Here is a 24,859-nt window from a genome sequence, read left to right as displayed (position 1 = left end):
CTAAACAGCGTATCAGAAACGGTTTTATGGTACCGGTGCGGCCACCTTTCCCCGGTTACGCTCGTCGTTCTATTTTCTCATTTACTTAACGCACGTATTGGTTTGTTTATGGCCGTCTGGGGACAAGGTACGGCTCGGGTGGGATACAGGCAGCCACAAACAAAGCAGCCGGCTGTCATTGCGTCTACCTATCCTGCCTGGTGCAGCTGGTAGGGCGGCTCTGTTTGTTCCAGGTTTCGCAGGTTGAATCGGTACAGCTGAAGGATAATGATGTTTTATCACCTCTTTTTCGCTCTCTATCGCTCTATCTCTGCTCCGCTTGAGCGAGAAGCATCCATCTACCGTGCACAATGCTCTGTCCATTTCCACTCATATTTAGTGTCTGCTGGTGCTGGTGATCGGGTATGATAAGAAGGTTCCGAGTCTCCCGCGCGGGTGAGGTGGAAGTGTTGTATCCCTTTGCACACACACTTCGACACACAGCCAGTTCCAGGGCCAGTTTGTACGATGCAAACGAGCCCTGAAGGGATGAAGGCAAGCATCGTCTGTTTTTTTGTGTTGCTGTCGTTGTCGTTGTCTGTTCCGGGTTGGTCGCGGCCGTGCCCCATGCTTGCTTCATCGGCATTCGGGCGCCGTACACCTTGAAGTGGGCCGCAGCAATTGAGTGAAGGACACTGTTTGTGAAACGGAGGAGCACAACAAAAATGATGAAATTGTCATTGGCTTCGCTCGGTGGCGCTGCGGTAGGTAGGTAGCTAGCTGCACGGTACGAAGCACATCCAACCGGGCGTAACCGATTCCACATTGCGAATGGTACCAGGCCAGATGATTGTGTCGAACTTACGGGCGGGCGGGTGCGGGTGGGAGTGGGATCGGTGGAGGATGCCACTCAAAAGCATCAAACAGTCAGCATAAGTAGCTGCCGGAGAATGATGTGCACACAGTTTTGGGGCGGAATGTGATGGGCGCGGAACATACTGGTGTTAGGGGGAGGTGGGAAACTTTGTTGCCTGGCATTCGCAGCTCTTACTGCTTCGTACGGTTGTTTATTTGATTTTGATTCGTCCCTTCCTTCTTTCCCCCTTCCCATTTCTCTGTAGAAGGGACAGTTTTGTTCAAACAGTACTTACTGGGCTGGAGAAACTGCTGCTGCTGCTGCTGCTGCTGCTACTGCTCTATTCTATTGGCTTTTGAAAGTGAATATTGTGTAATATTTCTTCCCCATTGTGACTCGTTTAGCTCTGAAAAGAGAGAGAGAGAGAGAGAGAGAGAGAGAGAGAGAGAGAGAGAGAGAGAGAGAGAGAGTGAGAGAGAGAGAGAGAGAGAGAGAGAGAGAGAGAGAGAATAGCAGGTTGATTTTCAAGTTTTTTTTATTTAATCGAAAACTTGTTTTTGTATGTCGCTATTGTACTATTATTTTCCTTAGTTTGAAATTAATATAAAAGGAAATAAAATTAAAAATGATTATTTCGATTTTTTCATGAACCACCAAGCGCCTCCATCGGTACAGAGCTTTTTGTGCATAGTCTGTAACTAAGGGGAATTTTACAATTCCAGTCAGCTTTTTTATATGAAGTTTGACACTAACCGGTTCACTAGCAGGATAATCTAAATACTTCAAACAAAAGCTCATGCAAATAAATTATTTTGGGCTGATAAATATGTAAACCAACGTCGATTCGTCGCATGCTCAATCAGGTTAGCTCATGAAGCTCATGATTGATAATTCTTGCTGAAGCATAACTATTTTGTGAACAATGGTTAGACATTGTTTGGATCGAATTTTGAAAGTTATTCAAAGTACAAAGGATTTTAAAATGTATCTTTGTTTTTAAACAAATGGTGAAATACAATATGGCGGATCATAATTGTCAAATTTAAGCAACCTGTGATGATGTTTATTGTTTCACTGATAGGATGAAATCTCAGCTTGTTGGCTGATGACTGTTGGAATGTATGAAAAGCCAATCGAAAGTGTTTGATGCTTGAGGAATTATTTCTTTAACATACTGCTTCTGACTTTAAAATTTCATTCATGTTCACCATGGTTTTGGAAAGTCACAACTTTTACAGAGCTTGCTTGCCGAATGCCGAAGTTCTTATGCTCGCTTAATGAATGTGTGAAGCTCATAAAAAAGCTCACACCTCGACCTTGAAGCAGCTGTCGTTTCCAGTGAAACCGACACGCCTTACACATCTGGCCTGCATGCATGAGTGTGTGTGTGTTTGTGTGAGTGTGTGTGCCAATTCCCAAGATCAATCATCTCCGCATAACCAACACGGCAGAACCGAAATGGGTTAGGTTTATCCGACAAAAAGCCCCAGCACAATCCAGCCCGAGACAAAACCGTGTTGTGCGTGTTACGTAATGTGCGCCAGCGATTGGGAGCAGTTTTAGTTTACTTCAGCGTAACCCTCGCGCGACTGTAGGTGTCGCGATAAGCGAATGTTCTGTGTGTGCGCGCGCGAACGCTTGTGCTAGTTTCCTTACACCGCGACCATAGTGGGAAATAGTGTTTGGGGCGAAGGGGTATGTGTTTTTTCCCCCTCTTCTTTTACTTCGCTTCGTCGCTCCCTTCTCCTCCTTTTCAGCAGCATGTCTTGAATAACTAACGGAAGAAAACGGAAAAGGGGCAGACAGAGCAGGGCCATGAAGATGACACTGTGAAAGAAGCCAAAATTTACCGAATCATCGTTTAGTGTCAACGGTTCGGTGGATGTGTTTATCATGTGGCCCCTATGGTGGGAGGGGGGAGAGGAGCCAACAACGGGGCCGCTCCGGTGTCGCCGGTTCGCCCCATTACGCCTTTTCGGGTCGGAAAGGGTGGTTGGCACAAGGGCAATCGAGTGTAACAAAGAAAGACAATAAGTCATTCCGGTAGATGACAGGAGGAAAGCAGATTCCATTCCGCGCTCAGTTCCGAAGGCAATGGGTGTGTTTGTGTGTCTGTGTGTGTGTGTGTGGCAAAGGCGCTTGGTTAATTATTCCGTCAAACGAGATTGAAGTGAATCCGTGCGAAGCGAGACCGAGCCGCTCTCTCTCTCTCTCTCACACACACTTTCTATGGGACTACTGGGGCTGATGGATGTATATGGTCGCGCATTTTGGGGGCTACCAACAGATGAGCCTACACCGGTGTGGTTTTGAGCCGGAGCTGGGCTGAGCTTGATAAATGATGCTTCCTCCCGCCCCTCCCTCCCCTTTATCCGGTCGCCCCTTCCCATCAGTGCGGATGTGGGAGTGTGGAACTCATGTGCCAGTTGTGGAAATGGCTCGTCGCTCGTACAGGACATGCGATAAGTGTCGCTATTATTTTTATTGGCCAAAGAAATAGTGTGACAGGTTGGGTGGGGTTGGGTGCGTTTTTTGTGTGTCAATCTGCTCAGCATGGAAATCCTCCCAAGAGCGGGAGCACCACTTTGCTATAAATTGTTTTGAAGACAAATTGAAGAGCTTTAGTGTGGAGTGGATTCGGCCTATAAAAGCAGGCAATTTAAAAGGCAAGAGTTCCTCGACAGCCTGCCACCGGTCGGCCCAGTAGCAGTGGTACCAAACCCGAATTGATGTATTACTTTTACCACTTCAAATGGGGGTGCATGGCCCGCACAGGGGTGTATTTGGGTGGAAAACCGGAACCAAAACCCAATTAATCATGTCACAACAGGGGCACCATCGTCAATATAAACATCACCTTTCTTTGCAATCACAAAAAAAAACGTGTCTAGGAGATGGCACCGCCTTTTCTTAAAAAAAAGTCGTGAAAATCCTCTACAACAAGAAGGGGATAGGGCACTAACTCTACCAAAAAACGTCACACGCAGCGTAAACACAATGACAGTGGCGCACCCCAACCGTGCTAAGTGGGTGATTGAGCTACAAAAGCGGCCAAACTACCGAAGGCAACGCAGCAATGGGAGCGCATTTTTGAAGGCAATATGTGTGTGTGTGTGTGTGTGTGTGTGTGTGCGTGTGTGTGTGTGTGTGTGCTTTGGCTATATTGTAATACGCGCTGCGGTTTGCTCGGACGGTACGAACTGACGGCCCCCGTGAAGGACATACCCGCACGCGACATATTGCTTCCCCGTGTGCCCCTTGCGACGACGTACAGCGTGACGAAGGCTGTCGCGGCTGTCAGTGCGGTTGTGCCCCGAACACAGAGTCGTGCGTTAATGTGTGCATGTGTATGTGTGTGTGAGTGTGGATATGTGTCACGAATGCTTTCGGATGGATGCTGTGTGATAGAAATTGTGACGAGTGAGAGAAAGGCATACGGTTGGGTTGTGTGCGTTTGTAAAGGGACAGAGAGCGTACTTTTGCTCTCTCTCACTCTCTCTTGCTTGTTTGCATTCTCTTCCCGAAAGGCTCTCGTACAATAGTGCCTAGCGGCAGTAGTAGAAGCAGCAGCAGCAGCACGACAGCAGCAGTAGTAGCAGTAATAATAGTAATAGCCAAAGTAGAGCACCATTAGCACAATTGATGGCGTGAACAATAGCACCGGGAGCAGCAGCAGCAGCTAGTAACGCTTTGGAGGGCAGTAGCATAGAACGTTCGTCGTGGTAGTACACACTTGCTCGCTGGTGGTGAGCGCCATCGCATCTCGCCATCGCGTTGCTTTGCCACGTTTGGGTTTGGTACCGTTTTGTAAGTGTTTGTGTTTTTTGAATTTGTGTTGAAATCTTACAGCTTGAAGGATGTTTGGTGGTTTGGGTGACAAAGATCGGTTCGATTGGTGTGATACTGTGTGTGAATACTGTGCTCAAAGTGGGGCTTTAATCTAGTTTGATACCGTCACTGTTAACTAATATGATTTGAATAAATTTCGATAGTAGATATTATCGTCGTTATGATCTTCGAATAAAGCGTTTAAGTCCTAACGCCCCAAGAAGAAGAAGAATCCCCCGTTTTTATGTGCGAACCTTACCCAACATTGCAAGCATACCGCAGGATAGTGTGCTGTGCGATGGGTAAAACCGTTACCGAACCCCATACGTCTGCATGGTGACGCCCTGCTTTAACACAGTTACAGCCAGAAGCAAAGCGTGCGCTGATGTTGTTTTGTATCGGTCTTGCTGCTGCTGCTGCTACTGCTGCTGTGTGAGTGTGTGTGAGTGTGTGAGTATTACTGTGTGTTTACTCGGTGTGTCCTTGCGCGGTGTGAGAGTAATATCTCTCCGGTGAGCACAGACTCTCTTTCGCTACACGCTCGCTGAGTTGGTTTTATTTTTTGAAGGACAACCAAACAGACTGCCTCTCAGAGGGATGTTTGTTCGCTTACAGCATCAAAGCGCACCGCCCTAATACATCCTTAGCGAGGAAGCCAGCATGGGGCACAACGGTCTAGCACACGGTCCGGTAGTAGTAGCAACATCTCCTCAAGTAGGGGTAGTGTCTAGTTTTGCCTGCCTGTGACACAACACCCATGCTGGACAGTAATTTACTTAATCCATAATTTGGTTTGCCCATCCGTTCACGCTCAATCGAGACGGGAGTGTCCTGCTGAGATGAGGACGACGAGATTTGCTCGAAAGTAGGGAGGATTTGCTCCGTGTAAAGAGAAGCGCTAATGCAGCGCACATTTAATCTCACGCTCTCGTGGGCTGCCTGCTTGTTCCCCAACGGTTCCTTCAGACGTCTAACGTTATCTTGTGTCGTGTTTGTGTGCGTGCGGTGCGTGTTATCAGAGACACGATGTGTTTTTCCCGATGCGTTATCACCGCACACAAGCTCACGTTCACCAGCTACACTGACTCGAGAGAGAGAGCCATGTTCTTTCGCACGCTCCTGCTTTTTTGCAATTGTTCACATTTGTTTAGTGTGTTTCTTTCGAGTCCATTGCGGTTGGTTTGGGATGTAAAGATGAAGATGAATACAGGTGAGGTTAAGAAAAGGAATAAAAGGAACTGCAAGGGGTGTGCCATGGTTTGGCTAATCTATTGCAGAATGTAACTGTGATGTGGGGTTTGATGTTTGGTTGAAGAAAACGGTTGCGTATGTATCGGTGCGTGTGTTTGAAGAGAGAAGAGAGCGAGAGAGAATGAATGTATGCGAGAGAGAGAGAGAGGGGAGGGGGGGATTCAATTTACAGTACATGTGTGGAAAAGCCGTATAAAATGATTGGATAATTTTCAGCAGAATGAACTGAAGTGGAGGCAGAAACAATAGCGGCACCAGCGGCCACACGCTTGATGACTTCGGCAAACGTTTCCCCGTGTGGCAAGAAAACCCCTGCGTCCGAAGTAATGAGCAGCAGTGCAGTGTTACAGTGAAGAGAAACGCCCGCGAAGAGGGCGACCGAACGGAGCCTAAAAAGGATCACAACCGATAAGGAAGAATCGAAGCGTCACGAGTGATAAGAGTGAAAAGTGAAAGTGCTACAAAGTTCACGAGCTACTGCTGCATGTGTGTGTTAGTTGTGTGTGTGTGTGTGTGATTAATTAAGAGCTTCACTGCGTGCGACGACGATCGTGACACCAACGGGTGTGGTGTGTGTGTGTGTTGCGTCTGATGCGAAATGATGGCAACCGGGTCGAGCTCATCGTCGTTTGACTCTTGACGACGGCAGTCCACTCGTACCGGGGACTAGTTGTGTACGGTTGCGGTGGCCAGCACCAGCACCACCATCGCTGGGTATCCCTGTGGCCCTCGGGTACTGGCCCCAAGGGGTTGGGCGATGGATCGGTGGTCGACGAGGTGGTGACGAAGCGAAGACACTGAAGCAGCCAACAGTGTCTGTGCGGTGTCAGTGTAATCGGTCAGTGGCGTGGCTGGCAATGTGCGATCGACGATTGCGCTTGTGTGACGCTAGTTAGTGAACCCACGGGCCTGGGACCTGGGACAATTGGCCCCCACAGCCCTCCACCCCTCCTCACACTCTGAAACGGAAAAGGGATTGTCGTACGTGGTGAAGGTTGTTGTATAGATTGGAAGAGTGACAGTGGCTTACTGGTCGAATGATCGTGCTGATCGAGCGGTCGATCTTAAGGAAGAGCAATCGAATGCTTTAAGTGTGTGTGTGTAGATTGCGGTTGTGTGTTGCATTGTGTATGTGTGTGGGCAAAGCGGTGCCGAGATTGTCGAGAGGAGTGGGCTTATTTGTTATTTTTCCCGCTCAGCGTTCGGAGCAGATCGATCGAACTGATCTGCCAGTGCACTGGTCGAAATGATGGTTAACAGCGTTAACACGTTAGCGATGGGGTAAGTAGCATGCTTTGCTCAATCTTTCTCTCACACAAACACACACATACATACACACACGACGAAGACAAAAAAGCAGTGACTAGTGTATGCATTATTTATGAACATTTGACTTGAACTCACCGGGCCCTCCTAATACGCGTGTACGGCGATGGCCATCCTTGGATAGTGGAACACGAGCAGATTTTTGTCATAAATAAATATGTTTTCCCACACACGCCCGTACACCCGTACACGTCATCTAGAGTGTTGCGGCACAAGGACCGTACAGGACGTCGAGAACGGGCAGCGCAGCACTAATTGTTTGAATGCGTTTGGGCAAAGTTTTCGGCAAATTATTCCACCTCTCAGCAGCAGCAGCAGCAGCAGCAATAGTGCTAAGACAGGCAGGGTAAAAGTTTGTGGCACAAATTTATGCAATGATGGATCTATTTAGCCTCCAAATCTTGGGTACAAATGCTTTGCTTCGGCACTGGAGGTAGGGAGAGTTAGTGAACACGAGTGACACTGTTTCGTACAATGATTTGCTGAATGTTCCGAAGTGGTTTAAGTTGTTTTGGAAGCCTAAGGTGTTTGTGAGTCGTTCGCTCTTGATTTAGATATCAAAACAGTGCCCATATCGTCGATGTCCTTAAAAACGATGTTCTTCAGCATTACACCACGAAATGTATGGCGTGGTTGCGTGCGTTCTTAATCAGTTTCGCTATCAAATTCAATAACCAAAGTCTCTTTACATGAGGCGTTTCCATGCTGAGCCTCAAGAAACTCGAAGAGAAGGTGTGCCCGTGGTGCCGCTCCACGCCATTGCTGGTGCCAGTGTGATAACAGTAATCCGCCGGTTGTCCATCATCATTTCGTTGATGGATTTGTTTTACTCGTTCTCTCCACCCTTCCACCGAGCGAAAGAAACGGTCGAACCATCCCAAAGACGTCATACAAGCTTCCTGTTACTGGGACGATGTGTGACCAGGGGCAACGGTAGAATAAGCGAAAGGCGGTCGCTTTCACACGCGCTAGACCTTGGGTGGCATGGTGTGTGTATGTGTGTGTGTCCGTAGTCGAGAGAAGTGTCCGGTTGGGTGGCGATTCAATGGATCAACTTATACACACAAACACGCACACGCACACGCGCGGCATCCATTGGTTGATGAGCAATTTGATGCAATTTGACAGTACAACAACACAACAACAGCATAAGTGGGAGAAGGGCAGCTGTGCAAAGAGCCGCGGCCGTATGTCTCTCGCAGCAACTGATGCGAATGTCTTTTGAAACGCGTTCAATTGAGCCGAGTACGAGTGCCAAGGCTTGACGGGAAGGTGAAACGGCGCGTGAATCGCATGGGTGCGGCATGCGTGAGCGGTGCAGAAAGAATTCAGCTAATCTACCCAATCTCTCTCCCCGGCACAATGTAATGGAGCGGTATTTGATGTTTATTAAATCATGTTTTGCGAGTGAGAAGCGAACGCTATCCCGTGCGCCCAAGACAGGCAGGGTTTTTTTGTTGTTGTTAATGGCACTGATTGTGTTATATGTTGCTGGAGAGCTCGTTTCGCGCTGGCGGTTTGGGCGGAACGGAGATGCAATTCGTTTCACGGCTGCGGCCAAGATGGATTACAGCTCCAACATCGGGCGCACAAGACACAGATGCATTGAATTGAGAGAGAATTGAAACGAAGAACGAGCCATTTTTTTCAATGAACGCTTCATATGTGTTGTACGCCTAGGAATGTGAGCTTTGATTTATTCTACATGCTCTACTCAACATAAAGCCATTCCTTTCCAATCCTAGCAATCAGAGCATGTTTGCGATTGTTTTAGCACAAAGCCGATCAAGCGCTTCAAAATTGATGGAAATCCCACCCGAATGATTCCTGTCGGCTGCCGCCCTGTCCTGCCCTGTCTTCTGTACCGGTCGAGGCACGAGCCCGTCACGGCAAAGAATGAGAAAAATTACCATAGTAATAGAGTGGAATTTTAATGGCGATTCGGGATTCATTTCGTCAACCGTCTCGGTCGGGATCCGCGGAGTGCCAAACGGTTCTTCGCTACGGTCGAGCTACGGTTGGGTCAAGTGGTGCACACATTATATCCCGGAGCTAGATGCAGAGCATCTTGATTGATCGCATCGGTAATCGGTTTTTCGGTTTCGGAATTAATTAAAACCAGCCCCCCCCCCCGCCTTCCGTTTCTCTGGGGGTACGGAACTGTGCGCTTTACTAATGAAAGTAGTTTGTGCTGCTCCCTGGAGGAGCAGATTGTGGAAGGAAAGGGGAAGGCGGCGGGTGTTCTGGAATGAGCCGGTCCCAGCAATACTTGTGCAATTTAGATATACCGGAAAACCTCGGTTCTGATATTATTTATAGGGCTTTGCATTTAATTGTCACGTTCGTGCGGAGGGGACAAAAAACTGTCCACTCATTTGCTGTTTGTATTTTCTACCAACTGTGCTATAGGTACGTACGTACGCTAAACGGTACGAGTTTTATATAAAAAAAATGCAAAAAATACTCATCGCTGGGAAATGAGCAAATAATACGTTTGCTAACGTTCTCTGCCCTTCCGCCCTTTGCGAGCCACTCGGCTCTTTCATACCGGTCGCACCGTGTAGCGCACCCGATAAATAGCATATTGAGCGAAGGCTGCGGCTTTGATATGGTTTTGATTCGGTGTCCGGATTTGATGATGGTATCGTTTGTGGAATGAATAAAATATGCAAATTATAGTCGATTATTTTAATTCATTTCATTTTCTCTGTCATCTCGTGCGCGTTCTGTGCGCTGCCTGGGCCCCCCGACGGTTTTGTGCTGGGTGTTCGTTGAGAAATGGCTAACACGACGGAGAATATGAAGAATCCGAGCGATCGGAAAGGAAGAAGCTGATGCTGATGCTGATGATGATGATGATGACGATGCTATTTGTGATGCTAGCGGGGTTCAATCTGGGATGGATTATGTATGGAATTTTGGAAACTTTATTATAGCAATATACTCCATCATTGCGCACACATTGGAATCGATTTTTAGTAGAGGGTGAAAAAGTTTCTACCCTATGCGTGGAGAGGAAAAATGAAACTGTTTTATCATGGTTCTAATTATGCATAATTTGCCTTTTGATATGTATTTCATTAAACATGTTGGGCCTTTTTTGGTGTGAATCACTAGGCGTCTCCATTAGTACAAAAATGTTTTGCCAAAAACAACCAGGCGTCTCCATAGAGCTTTTTTCATTCGAACTAATAATGATGACGCGCCTATATAGCGATACCGGTGAGTGGGTAATTTATTTTGTAAACAAACACAAATTAAATTACCAATAAACAATGTCACGCACGCGAGGACAATGATTGACAGATGAGCGTCCGAAGTTTGTACGCAAACACAGCATGCTGTGTACAATAATTGCTCTCCGCTATCACAGCACAGCAATCAATGCACGGTAGATAGTGATGGGTCGGATGAGCTGCAACTAGATTAGATGTGTCAGGTTCGATGTACTAAATTTGTCCACGCTTGGAACAGACAATTGATGATTAAAAGTGATTATACTCTCATCCATCGCTAATTCTGTCACTGTGTGTATCTGTTTTCAATTGAATGCATTTGATAATAATAGTAACATTCTCTCTCTTTCTCTCTCTCTCTCTCTCTCTCCTGTTGCAGGTTTATAGACACGAACATTTTCTAGGCGTTGCTGTATCAACGATTTGAAACGGACGATATGGTGAGTGTTTAGCGGCTAATGGGAATAATTGGGGGCAAGGGAATAGAGTAGTGATAGGCGTGACCACTGTTACTGATAATAGAAATGAGATGTGTTTGTTGGGGAGGTCGGAAGAACGGAAAATGAGATGTATGGTGAACGCAGGTTTGACCGCCGTCAGCATCATAATGGGTGGGTTTTATGGGAACCTTCTGTCTTGGGGACGCGCGACAAGATGCGATGGGTTTTTTCCCGGTTGGGCCCTGCTCGCAAAGTTCCACCTCAGCTTTGGCTGCTTTCCATTCACTTACGCTCTTGCATCTTGGACGCTCAGCAAAAACGCGAACGAGCATTGAACGCCTTTAGGCAAAGTTAGGCGGAGGGTGCTCAAAAGGGACAGGAAGCTAGAAGAAAAAGGAGCCATTCGAAATAGAAATAAAATCAGCACACGGACCATTAGAACCGGCGCACAAGGGTCGATACCTTTAATGTCATTTTAATGTATCGAGATAACAACGGGAAGCGGGAAGGCAAAAGACACGGGGCCCTTTTTTGGCGATAAAAGTCAGTTAGCAGGATGTGGTGGGGTGAGGAAATGGGCGTTTTTTGTTAACGTTGTTGGGAGCGTCATGTGAGGTTAGGTCATGAGCGTTTGGTTCTGTTGCGAGATGCTGGATGCGCTCGGTTGAATGATTTGCTGTCATTAGCAAAAAAATACAATTATGCCGTCTAAATCGTTCCTGTTTTAATGCCAGCTTGGCGAGAGCGCGTGTACAACGTGCTAGGACCCGTACACTGGCTTATGCTGCGAAGCAGTGTGCAATTCCCTAAAGGAATATTAATGAGACTAGACGGTAGAACTCCGAAATGCGAAAGGAAGTAACTGATTACGTCATACTGCAGCTGATGGCGGCTCTTCGCAATCACAATTTGTAAAGTAAATACGCATTCGTGCAACGGGTTTGCGGGTTGTTTGGGAGGGGGGGAGGGGGGGGGCAGAAAGATGGAGTTATAGGAGCAATAATGTAAGATGTAAAGCTTCCACAAACAGACAAGCGAGCTAAACGCACGGGATGGTACGATTATGCTCGTGCCTTTACTTGTTTGTCCCAATTGCTTCGCCTGTCCGCACATTGACAGATGCGTGCTACACGATTCTAAGCTCGGTAAGCTGGCGAGAAGCGCTGGTCCGATTTTACGCGTAATCTCCCCTTGACATGGGCTCGCTCTTGATCTGAATAACCCTTGACAAAATTCGGTAGGCTCGTGTGTCACTTCCATCCCGCACAGACCAAAAAAAAAAAAAAGGGCCCGCTCCGTCGGCGGCTCACTTTCACTCGAAGCGCAAAACCCCTTCAGCAAAGACCATATCGGGTACGATAATGTAAGTGTTTTACGATAAACAACCATGACGACCGATACTGTCCTTCCTCTGTCCGCTTCCACCAAAAAGCGGTTGGCAGATGATGAGCATCCCGTCCCGACCTGCCGAGCATTGGCGAGTTTTTGTCTTCTTCTGTTTCTTCTTCTTCGTTTGCCTTCCCCGGGTGGATCAACCGCGCTCATCGTTTACCTCATCAAATCATCATTCAACTGAACCGGAAATAGGTAAAACGATACAGGATAAGATACGGGCTCTTAGCCTTTCGGTGAAGATGGTTGGCCCCCGGCTGGCTGCCGCCCTCTCAGCCACTTAGCCCCCTGTCCCTGTGGTGCTCTCCAGAACCTGGACCGATTGTGTGTGTGTGCTTGTGTGTGTGTGTGTTTGTGAACAGAACAATCAATACCGGTAATGATGATGGGTTGGGCGTGAAAAAGAAAGGGCCCACCCGAGTCTGCCCGTGTCCGAGCCAAATCAAGCAAAATCCCTCATAAAGTTTGTTTACACACTTTACTCCATTATTATGATTATGTAAGTGTACTTCTATTTTGTCACAACTGGGCGAGTCGGTCGGTTTGCCGAGAGATAGCACCACTTGGCCAGAGAGCGTGGCTCAGCGTTGGCAGGCGCGAGAGCGAGCGTGTGGGAGAGCGAACGCTGGGTCCCCTAGCGTGTTTGTTTGTTACATAGTGGTGTGAGAGCTCGATGCTCTTGAGCTTTGCTCGTGTGCGTGGGAAATGGGTGTGTGAAGGCATCGTAAGAGCGGGAGATTTATTTAGGAGTGTTTATCTTCGCAACGTACAGACGAGCAGTGAGAACAGGAAGACAGTGAGTCTAGCAGACTGTGAGATGGGAGCGCTGATGAGTGCAGGGTGAGATGTCCCGCTGTATAACAGTTTCGTATAACAATGCAAAAGCTCGTGCTCGAGCGTGTGGGGTTTGTGGCAAAAAAGGACCGAAAGGATCCGATTCGAGCAGTCGAGCAGTTGAACTTAGCCCAAAAGCATAGCGATGCAAAGCTTCCGATGCAGAGCTTTTGCAAGCGTAGGGAAAAGGTTTTCTCGTGCTTGTGCTTGTGTCTGTTCGACTTGTTTGTTCGAAAACCGGCGGCGGCAGTTGCCCGTTCGCCTTGATCGTTGTTATGTAACCAGCTAACGCCCATTGTTGGAGAAAAACATGCTGAACCGGTTGGCCTGACGAAGCCGCCCAAATGTCCCATGATTTCTTATCTAACTTTTCGTACCGCTTTTATATTTACATTGACCGTGTGAACCTCTTTTCCCTTCCCCTTTCCCTCCAGGGCACAGCATGGCCTCAGCAGTATCATTCATCGAGAGGACATGCCCGTTCCAACACGCTAGCACACAGCCCGCGCACCGCGACCACTGCTGCCGCAGCACCCTCAACCGCAGCCGCTCCAAGCTGGACCGCATCGCCCGGGGCGAGTTTAACGAGCGACGAAAAGCAGCCGCACACAGGGCCGGCGCCCTGGCCCGGTGGTCCCCGGTGGCGCGGCGAACATGGTGGCCAACGCGGATACGGATGCGGCGCCGCGGCCTGCCTGCCACGCTGCGGCACCGCTGGAAACGGAGCGGCCGGTCGCCCGCCCGCGATAGAACGACGCCAGCCGCCCGCGGCCGGTTGCCTTTCCCCGCTGCTGCTGCCACCACCGCCACCCGTCTATCGAAGCCGTCTTTTTCGAGCCACTTTTTTATCGCTGCAGCTGCAGCCGGCCCCGTTGCACGCGTTACTGACGTTGCTGCTGCTGCTGCTGCTCGACGACACGCAGTTAACACAGGCCCCGTTCGGCCGCTCCGGCGCGAGCCCGCTCGTGCTCACCCGTGCCGGCCCGGGACTGCCACCGCCGCTCCCCTCCCTTCCACTGTCACCAGCGCCCGGTCAGCGAAGCGGTCGGCGGCGATCGCCCGCAAACCCACTAAGTGTAAACAATTTAACCATGAATGCTTCCAATCAAAGAACACTGAAGACCTACGTACGTTTGATAAGAGTAATAATTTTGATAACGAATACCATAATCATAAGACTAGCGAGTCCGGCGGCGCTTTGCGGCGGACGGAGCTGCTGCCCCTGCTGCTGGTGCGCCTTCTGCTGGCCAGTCTGCTGTCGCTCGCCTCGCCCTGGACGTGGATCGGGGCGGCCGGCCAGCGCAATCTCGAACCGCCCGGCAACGGCGCCGCCAGCGTCACGGCCTTCCATTCGTCGTCGTCGTCCGCGAACGAACCCCGGTCCGGTGGCCGAGCGCAACCATCACCACCAGCAGCAGCCCAGTGGGCAGCAGCAGCAACAGCAGCAGCACCGGGCTGTACCGCCAGCACGCCCACACCGTACCGACGTGGGACGCGAAGAAAAGCACGGCCGCACGAAGCAGCCGACACCACCCTCCACGATGGCAATAGTGAGCGCTGCATGCGCGGCAGCGATACGTCGCACGGTAGCGAAACTAGCAACACTTGCCGCGGCAGCGTCTACCACGGCGATAATGGCGTTAGCGTCATTGCTGACAAGCAACAACATTACAACGAACAGCGTCGGCAGCACCAGCAGCTGCGACCGGAACAGCAAAACCACCAGCACACCCGTACGGCGGGCGGCAAGCGGCGGTGTTACGGCGTGCGGAACGCGTTGCGTATGGTTTTACCAGCTTTGCTCATTGTTAACATGTTCACGTTTCTGCATGGAGGTAAGTGAAGATTATTTATTACACATAAGGGATAGTGTTTATGGCATTCTTTGGGTGGCAGCGCGTGGGAGGTGCAGATTGCAGAGGGAGCCGCTGCTGTTTAGTTTCTTAACGTATGCTCTTGAATGTTTCGCGTATGTGTGTGTGTGTGTGTGTGTGTGTGTGTGTGTGTGTGTGTGTGTGTGTGTGTGTGTGTGTGTGTGTGTGTGTGTGTGTGTTTATGTGGGAAGGAGCTTTGCAATCTGGTCGAACATTTGGCGGATGTGAATATTTCATTTTTCCCGCAAGCTCTACACTTTGACCAGCGGGCCATTGTGATTCATCTGAACAGTTTTGATAGAGTCTGCGTACTGTGCAGGGTTACACGATTTGTCCTGAGATGTTGGCACACTTTTTATAGTCTGTGTAACAGCATGAATCAGCTTCAATCATTAATTTTGCAGATAAATTGAGTGTATATTTCCGTATTATAAGCTACAAAGAGATTGTTTGCAGTAGTTATAAGAAGAGGTATTATACACCGAAGGGGGCATATACACATTATCTTACCTTACCTTACAGTAGTAAGGTTGAATATTTGATTTTTGATTCAAAGATTATTATTTCAACTACGACCTTGCGAGCTGCCTTCCGGATGTTATCCGAAATTTGCGACATGGTGGACGAAGACATGTGTGTAGGGATGTCTTAAGTTCTATCTTCGAATTTTATCAAATGCTGCTCAGGTTTAGCGACAAAATTGTTGGAGTAGATCTTTTGCCTCATGGTGGACTGGTTCTAACATGTTGAACTGGTTCGCTGTCCTGGGTGTTACATCAAAAATCTGCAGAAATTCGCCTAAAATGACCACAATACAATCAATAATCAGAATCTACGTAGGCGTGACGTACAGATAGGTGACCGCACTGCCAACCGGTCATTCTACAGCGTGAAAAATCAGTTCACCTCAAAGAACCTGTCGCGACGGACGAAGCTGGGACTATACAGTATCTATAGAGTACCGGTACTCACATACGCCTCTGAGACATGAACACTGTACAAATCTGACGAAACCCTCTTAGCCGCGTTCGAGAGGAAGACGCTCAGAAGGATACTTGGGTCCGTATGTGTGGAAGGACAATGGAGAAGCTGCTACAATGACAAGCTATACGAGATGTACGGTGATCACAAGTAAGATCACAATGAGTTTTGGCGCTATTGCTTGCCGCTGCGAAGCCAGTGGACTCGTTTTCTGCTTACTGATATGTTTGTTCATGTTTCTTAGGTACTATTTCACTGTTTGGCCAGTTGCATCGACCTGCCGGCCAAGCGAACGCAGCTTTGTAGCTACTTGTTCCTCGGTCTTCATTTTACGAGCTTCCTTTGAAACCTCAAGTCGCGCAGGGTCGTCGGGCATTCTGAATCGGGCTTTCTTTCGATGCTCTGATTGTTGTCTAATAGTGCCAAGATGTTGTAGATGCCGAAAGGACTTTACAGATGTCCCCAAACAGCCGCACGAAGTCCGTTGCCGTCGTGGCGTTGTGTCTTTTTTGTTTTAATCGCGCACACTTTCTAGCGAAGTTGCTTAATTTTTTGATCATTACGCTTAGAATTCAACTGATAGAGCTTTCAAAATTTGGCTGCTGACTCATAGGACACTATTATTGAAAATGAAATCAACGTTTTGTTAGTTCTGGTGCCATTTTCCATTGTTTTTCATGCAAACGTTATTGTCAAAAATTATGCACTAGCCACATACATATTACAGTTGTATGCTATAGAAAACCTAATTTATATATTAACAGGACTACATTAACAAGATTCTAATTTATCACTGAGAAGATATGTATAGTTTCTCTTCTCAGAATCGCTGCACTAAATTGCTTGACGTCACTTGAGTACTATTATAGGACAACAACCACCCGCCTTCTTCTTCGGCCCACATATTGGGTTGTAAATTATTGGCGAACGATAGCCCCGCAGGCAACAATTGCGATGCCTTGCCGGAGCATGCGGAAGGCAATGTTCTGCACTTCCGCTACACGCTGTTCCCGAAGACAATACCGAAACTTTGCTCATAGAAACCACAAACGAGCAGCGAGCCTCTGACATAACCGCTTACACCGCTTCGGTAGTTATAGTTGAAAGTATCAAACTCCAAACACCGCTTGGCAGAGATAAATTAAATACATGCCTTGTCAACTTCACGCCAAGCCGGTTGGTGAAGCTCAAGTACACGCTGCCCCAGTTGCACTCAGCTTGCCAATCAAGCCGTCCGTTGTAGGTTAGTATAGGCCCGCTGTGCGATGGATGTACCATTGGGTGTAAATGATGGTCTTTGTGACGGAAGGGAGGGAAAGAGAGAGATAAAGAGAGCCGCCACCACTTGGAATCGTCGCCATTCACCACTGACACATGACTGATAAATGCACCGAGTGACCGAGGTCGTCTCAGGAGAAGGCGCGAAGCTGCATGCAGCCCCAAAATGGAGGCGCAAAAGCGTGCGAAAGGAAAATTGTACACAGACAAAGAACGGGGCGGACATGGACAAACGGAGGCGGACATAAATACGTTCTGACGTTTAGGCGGGGGATGAGTGAGGAAGTTCACGCGCTCCAAAGCGAGCGGCATAAAACGCAAAACCAACAAACTGACATGCCGTCAAAAACCGTGTGGTGGTGCAGTTTTCGTACGTATGTTTTTACACACGCTCGCTTTACTTTGGTTGGGTGAAAAAGAGGTTTACGCCCTCTGCGTGCGTTCGACCGCCAGCTAGGCCAGCGAGGCCAGAGTCGGGGTTTATTACTGGAAAAATGTCCGAAAAATAGTGAGCCGGTTTTGGGTGTCAGCTATAGTTTATTGGTTTTGGGCGCTATTTGCTGACACAAAGCAATCTGTTTATCGAGTGTGTGTGCGGAAGCTGTGTGTGTGTTTTGGTGCTCGAGGGGTAAAATAAATAAATAACATTACAATCATGGTGTGAAGTTGTGATCGACTACATTCATCGTCTGCGTTGGTGCTTTGGGTTTTGTCGAAGCAATTTAGAACATGTTATAAAACAATAACATTAACAGGAACTTCAGTTAATTGAAGTAGTTTTTATCGAACTTTTGCTTTATGTTACTTAGCTATTGAGACTGCTAATACTTTTAAAAGACCACAGTGGCCATCTTAAGCGCGTCCGCAAGGCACACTGGATACAGTTATTATTTATATTGCTTTCACTCATTAAAAATGCACGCCTTAAGCAAGGGAACGGTTCGCCCAACAGTGCAACAGGGGCGAAATGAATCTCGCTCACTCGGTAAGAACGAGCGAACGCAGGTCTTGTTCATGTTAATAGCTGCTCTTCTTTTTATGACCGAGAGCGCGGTCATGTGCCTGTGTGCTGTGCAGTGGAATCATTTTCAGTGTGCTTGTTCCGTCAATTGAACCGTTTTTTGCTCCTCTTGCAGGGCATCTGTAAGTTATTGCTTTGCTGGAGTTCGAGCCGTGCAGCTGACACGCAGGAGGAGTACGGGTGTAGTGCTGGTGGGCTGGTGTTGCTCGGTGGTTAAATATCTAGCAAGTACAGGGAAAGATTTTTGTAGCCTCCGTCTCGTGTTGTAGGGTTGTTTTTTCCCGGCACTCCCGTTCCCTTTTTTTAGCTCTCCAATTCCTCTTTTTCCTGGGCGCACACAATTCGCGTTCGTGGAAGTGACAATGATTTCAATGTGTCCAGAGAGCTGAGGGCAAGAAGGTAAATAAACAACTTCGGGCTCTTTTCCGAGCACAATTACGCAATCCTTTTACGCCTGACCCGGTACACAGCGAGTGGGAAGCGAGTGTGAGAGAGAAAGGGAGTGGCGCAGTCGATGGTGACGAGCACTTGTGAGCGGAAAGTTTTGAGTTGCTTCAACTTCATACGGTGGGACCGTTTAGTGGAGGCAGCGTTTCCACGGTTTCCGCTGGGTTATGGCTGAGGCTGCGCCGCTCCTCCCCCACGAACGTCTGACCCCACCGGTCGGTAAGCACAAAGGGATAGCCCAACGCTGGGAATGTTTGAACGCTGGGAAGCGCAGTGGCGAGGAAGAAATTATGAGAAATGAATGGGAAAAGCTCATTCTAGCGTGTACGCTATGGCAGTGCAGTGCAAAATACAGGACGAATGTGAAAGAACGAGAGACAAACGCGACACTGGTGAAAAGGTAAACAAACCGAGGACCTCTTGGCTGGTTGGATTGAAAACATTAACTCAATATTTGCACACCTTTGGACATCAAACAAATAAGGTGAAGGAGCATGTTACTTCCGGACTCTGGTGTAAATTAATTACAGCCAAGCGACTCCATTTGAGCCAGCTGTCATGTGGGAATGATAAAGAGAAGCTCAACAAAGGAGAAGAATTTCAACAAAATGATGAGGATAAAGCCTTCAGCAATGATTCTGTTTCTATTTCAACTGTTTTTCAACATTGTGTAACAAAGATTTTATTTCCACCATTCTAAACACTCCACAACTCCCCTTTGCCATTCTCACTCAGCCGGTAAAAATAGCATTGTTTTACTTGTGCCGCTAAAAAGCGCCGTTCAAAACGCGCTCCATTCCTGATGCTACCGTGTCCCGGAAATGCTGCCAAAAACCAGAATGGTACTGCCAGAATGAGCCAAACGGAGTGAGCCGAATGTGGTGTGGGGCAGTGCTAAAAATTTGACATTCATATTTAAGCAAGATTTTAAAGTGCCCAATTTTACGAGCCCTCCCCCACCGAAGGACCACCGTGTGCACGCGCGCACCAAATTCGGCTGCGGGGAAAACATTGCTTATTCGTAGGGCAGAAGGGACGTTCTTGCGCTATTTGTGTTCTTGCGCCCTGCCCCATAGCAGCGCTAGAATTCGCGTTCGACGGCATTCGACTTTTAAACTGCTCCGGTCGCGGGTTTTTAGGTGTTTGGAGTAGTAGTGTTTTTTGGACCACATTTTTTTTTTGGTATCCGTAGGCATGCCTTGCGATTTGACGTTGCTGGCGCGCATGTTTGAAGAACGGAAAGCAACCCAAGGTATGGTTGGTGGTGCTGGCAGCCAGGGTTGTAAATTTTAATAACATGCCACGTGGCACGAGGTGTAGGATTTTTGTTGCCCCAGCTAATGCCGGGATCGTAAAACTGTCAGCACCTTTGATTCGTGTGCGTTAACATTTTGGCCGTGACGGAACCACCCCCGGCCCTTCCGTGCCTTCGTTGCCTTCTGGCAAGGGAGTTGCAGAAATTAAGTTGATCCCAGCAGAAATGAAATTCATTTCCGCGCCCGGGCGCGATTGACGAGAGGAAGCTCGCTCAACCATGCGAGCGAGCGGGCACAGGAGTTGGGAGAGCCTGTTTCGGAACAGAAATTGAAATCTTTAGTAATGTAAATGTGATTAGCACGTCAATGAGCGGGTGAGTGTAAGTTCGCTGTAAGGAGACGGGTAGTAGTGCAGGCAGGGAGCGTTGTATCGTACCAAGCAGCTAGATACGTCTTAAGTGTGCCTGCTGAGAAGATTTCCCGCTGCCTCGCAGGATGGGTCGCAGTGCCTTTAGCGAAAAGCCTTACGGGGCCTCTCAGCAGCACGGGGTAGTTAATTTTTAAATCCTAATTTTGATGATCCAATCACTTTTAATCATTGCCACTAGGAACGGTGTCAGGGCTCATAAACTGGTTCACACGGGCTTTTCGCGAGGGGCATAATTAATGAGAATTGATTGACTTACCGCTGTGGACTCGGTGGAGAAGCCGAGAGAAGCCTTCGCGACAGGGAGCATCGGCGGCGGAGGCATAATCGTCGGAAGCTCATTATTAGTCGTGCTTTCAGTCTCCGTGCATGGTCTATCTGAAGATATGAAGCAATCTTACCCGCTGTCTCCCTCGCTTCCCTGCGTTGCTTTCTGCGGCGTCTACACCCATCGGCCGCGCCTGGTATGGAGGAGTTGTTAATTCAAACATTCACTCCGCTCCGGCGAAGGCCATAATCTTCGCAAGGTGAATGGAGGCCGTTTGATACTTTCAATAAATTGGAGTGGAGTGGAAATTTGCTTCGCCTCCGTTGTCGCTTCGAATGCTGGAAAGAAAACCCCATCCGCTCTCCCCGAAACCGAAGGTATATCAGGTAACCCTAATAAATACAGTGGTCTAGCTTTCACGAGCCAAAAAGGGCAAAAGCTCGTCCCGGGGGTTAGGTGCTTCTCAAAAATAGCGCCCAGAGGTCAACGATGGGATGAAAGGTTCGGTCGTTTTTGGGAAGGGGGGGGGGGGGAAAGTTACAACCACTGCAATGGGGGCGGTAAATTCCGCAGTGGGAACAACAATTTATGAAAATCCCAAAACTCCGATATGGAATGTCCAATCTCTCTCTCTCTTGCTCTTTCATTCCCTATTTCTGTGCTGAAAGCGTGGAATGGAATCAAGTTGGTTCGAGCAGCACTAGAATGGAGCTCGATTTCATTCTTCTTCGCCTCGAAGTCGTTGCTATCGGTGCGCGTTGGTAGGTGAGCGGGTGAATGGAACCGTCGACGTGACACACGCGGCAGCATCTTGTGCTTTAGCACCCATTCAGCGGTGGCTGTTGACAACGATTGGGCGGCAATTGATGGCGGACTGGCCGGGCTAATGCGGTAAAAAATTGATTTACGCTTCGGTAGCGTTGCTGATGGAGAAAAATCTAATCAATTATCGCTCTGGCTAGCCTCTGGTTCTGGTTGGCCAGATTAGCTCCAAGAGCGAGGCCGATGGTTCACCCCGCTTCGTTCGAGTCGTTCAATACGTGAAGAGGACATTTATCATCTTTTTTAGTGGTTAAACGGGGTGGCCCGATGTTGGTGTGGGCTGTTTGAATGAAACGATCTTAGACGTGGAGGCTTTTTTGGGGAGGTTGACGTATTGTGGGCAGTTGTTATGCGGTCACAAATATGTCCATAAAGGGCGTTGAAAATATAAAGCTTTGTCTTTTTAAAGTTTTAACTCGTTTAACTTTTAAACTAATTGTTTTAATGTATTTATCTTGCTCTTCTCTCTTCCACAGGTAAGTCCACGTTTGTGCACTGCATAGGAACACCAATGGGCATCGGGTGGGCATGGAACTTACCATTTAGAACGCATACACTGCGGTAAGTGTCCCTCGACCAGCGTTCAATTAACAGGCGAGCTGGTTTCGCGATTCAACACAGAAATTCAATTATGCAATCAACAGCAACAGCACCCGATGTCTGCAAAAAGGTTTCAGCGCGGTTGAGGTTAGGTTTGTTTTTTTTTTTTTTTTTGCTGTGTGCTACACCGAAGTATTTAGTGCGCCAAACATGCAAAGAGCCTTCGACTCTACCGCTGCTACCTGGACAGTTGTGGGACAGAGCATTGAAATTGATCACCATTCCATGCTCCATGCTCGCTCTAGAGCTTGTCGTAGTTGTAAACTATCACGATGGCTCCGTTGCTTTTTTGCCATTCTATCACTGTCCCATTATAAACTGCAACAGTGCTGTGTCCCCGGGTATGAAAGTGTGTTTAAGAGACATTTCAGCCGCGAATACACAGTGCTCGGTGGAAATGTTGGTTTGCGCTTTTATAAAAAAGGCTTTACCTGCAGCTGCATTCGGATAAACCCGACAAACGGCCGGGAAAGCGCACTCCCAGTGGCGCTGATCTATGTTCAGTGTTTGCTGTTGAATGGACGGTGTGTTCTTCCCGGGTTTGCGACGAAGGTTTATCGTGCCCTATTAATCATCAACAGGAGCGGGCTCTTTTCGCTCGTGCCCGGGTATTGCTTTGGGTCTGCTCGATGGGCGGTGCTGTTGTTGCTGCTGCTGTTGCTGCTGCTGATGTGCAGCCGTGCGGATAGCTTCAATGTAAGACAGTGTGTTTTTGCAAAGCCACACAAAGACACGACCAAACTCAGTTAAGATAAGGCAGAACAAATCGAATGGAGGTTTGTTTGTTTTTTTCTGTGATGGTGAGCGAGAATAGAACTGGAATTGGTTGTGTCATTTTGTATAGTTATTTACTTTATAAATTATCTATTGAAGAACAGCACCTGATTGCTTTACAAAACCAATTTTAGCACCAAATTCGTCTTAAACGTCTTCTTGTATACTACCAGCATATTTTTTGTTTAAATTAAACATAAACCGACATATAAAAACAAACACATTTGATGTTTCGATCGCTTTCCCTGCGCATTCCGGAAATGATTGTAATGCAAGTAATTATTCTACCCAAATCGATTCCATTAGCTGCGTACGTGTTTCATTGCCTTCTGTTTGCGTTTCTTCCTTTATTTGGCGATCAAATATTATTCTCCTGCATTATTTACCAATCGTATCGGGAAGATGACATATATGGCTCATTTCACTTAATTGCTACGAGTTTGCCATTGGAGACTGTTGGACCTACAGCGCGCGCTACAGTCCAAAGGCAAAACAAGATAAAGCGAAAGCTTGTTATTTGGAACGATTATTCAGACGACTAATAAAACCTATCACACTGATTGCGCCCGAGTGACGGGGGCGAGTTTTTGCAACGGTTTTTATATCTCTCTTGCTACCGTGTTCCGGCTTGTCATGAATTGTTAGTGGACTATAGTTTTTCACTCGATTGAGTTCCATTAAACGGGGAGGTGAAGGGCGAAAAAACGTGTTTACGTGCAAAGGAACAAGTTTCAGTTAATGGAGGAAAACAAATACCAAGGATACAACCAGCAAACAACACATACACATACCCATTCGTTATGTTAGTGAGCGATAGTTGGCGAAGGGTGGCCTGTGGCCCAGGTGGAAGGCCTGTGGAAGGGGTGGAAGAAATTTCCCTACAATTGGTGCAACCTTTTTCCGCGCACGGGCAAAACTTCCTCGGCAGCGGATCGTATTTTTTTGCACGGGGTCGCAGTTGTTGTCCTTGGAACACGTAGCACCACTAAACATTCACGACACTTGACCCACCAACTTTGACCAGCAAGGACGGGCCCGTTCTGCGGGGCGAGGTAGGGTTTGGGCGAGCGGATGCTGGGAACGGTTCGATGCTAGGAGCTGGCTAGTACAACATTCACCTGACACCGGCAAAAACTGACGGTGGGGGAGCACCCAAAGCGAACGCGCGAAGCACTTGAACCAACGTGTGTTGGTGTGTTTCCATGTTCATAAACCCAAGCGCACACACACACACTGTGGGAAGGGTTTTCCTATTTCACACACGCACACATGAGCGCTGAAGTAGTGTTGTAACACTACACACACACACACGTACAAAAACAGGGAGAAAATCCGAAAGATAACGACGCGGGATGGTACCAACCATGATGATAATGATGATGTCGAATGGCATTGGAAATGGCTCGCATTGGGCTGTTGCATGCAGTGAAACGGGGTAACGGGGGACGGCCCGAGCTTTGGTTGCCCATGGTAACGGAGCGTTCGGGGGCATTTCGGGGCCGGCTTCGGGGCCCGTTTTTTCATACTCGGCTGGAAGCTCGGTCGGTCGGTTGGTCGGTCGGTCGCGATCAATAACAGCGCGGCTGAGTGCTTTTTCGTCCGTCTTCGGGGAGCTCCCGGAGCCGGTGGCACTCACTCGCACGGGGCAATCACACTGGAAGAGAGTTTCTGAAATGTCCCCGAGCGTGATAATAGGCCCGGTGCAGATCAGAGGCAGGTGGTGCGATGCCGGAAAACGCGGCAAGAACTGGGCTCTTGAAAATGAGATGATCGGTAAGGCGGTAGGCCTTTGCGAAACGGGACCAAGGACTCGGACCGAGCTTCCACCGAGCGTTTCAACTTTCCATTCCGGCGCGCAACCCCTCCCTCTGCGCCCTCGCTTACCATTTCCGGTTGCTGAAGAGGGTGAAAATTAAGTCCGTCGATGGAGCGTATCGTAACAGCACGTGGCGTGGGAAGGATGGGCCGA

At 48.3% G+C, this 24,859-nt stretch overlaps 1 protein-coding gene across 17 annotated transcripts in view; it reads left to right on the top strand.

Annotated features, from left to right (window-relative positions):
* LOC120896737 (cubilin) overlaps positions 1-24,859 on the top strand; it is an 89,625-nt gene that overhangs the window by 6,478 nt on the left and 58,288 nt on the right. For 12 of the 17 annotated variants that reach the window (XR_005738456.1, XM_040301128.1, XM_040301127.1 and 9 more), the window contains exons 2-4: positions 6,131-7,195; positions 10,856-10,916; positions 13,577-14,977. Coding sequence is in view for 16 of the 17 variants with exons in the window: in XM_040301128.1 (XP_040157062.1) it covers positions 13,585-14,977 (1,393 nt within the window). In the remaining variant the exon portion in view is untranslated. Of the gene's footprint in view, positions 1-4,443; positions 4,643-6,130; positions 7,196-10,855; positions 10,917-13,576; positions 14,978-24,859 lie in introns of those variants that run through there. The other 5 variants (XM_040301121.1, XM_040301123.1, XM_040301122.1 and 2 more) reach the window with 3 other exon arrangements.

This window comes from Anopheles arabiensis, chromosome 2 (genome assembly GCF_016920715.1).
Source record: "Anopheles arabiensis isolate DONGOLA chromosome 2, AaraD3, whole genome shotgun sequence".
NCBI classification, from domain to species: Eukaryota; Metazoa; Arthropoda; class Insecta; order Diptera; family Culicidae; genus Anopheles; species Anopheles arabiensis.
This window is presented reverse-complemented; position numbering and strand designations above follow the sequence as displayed.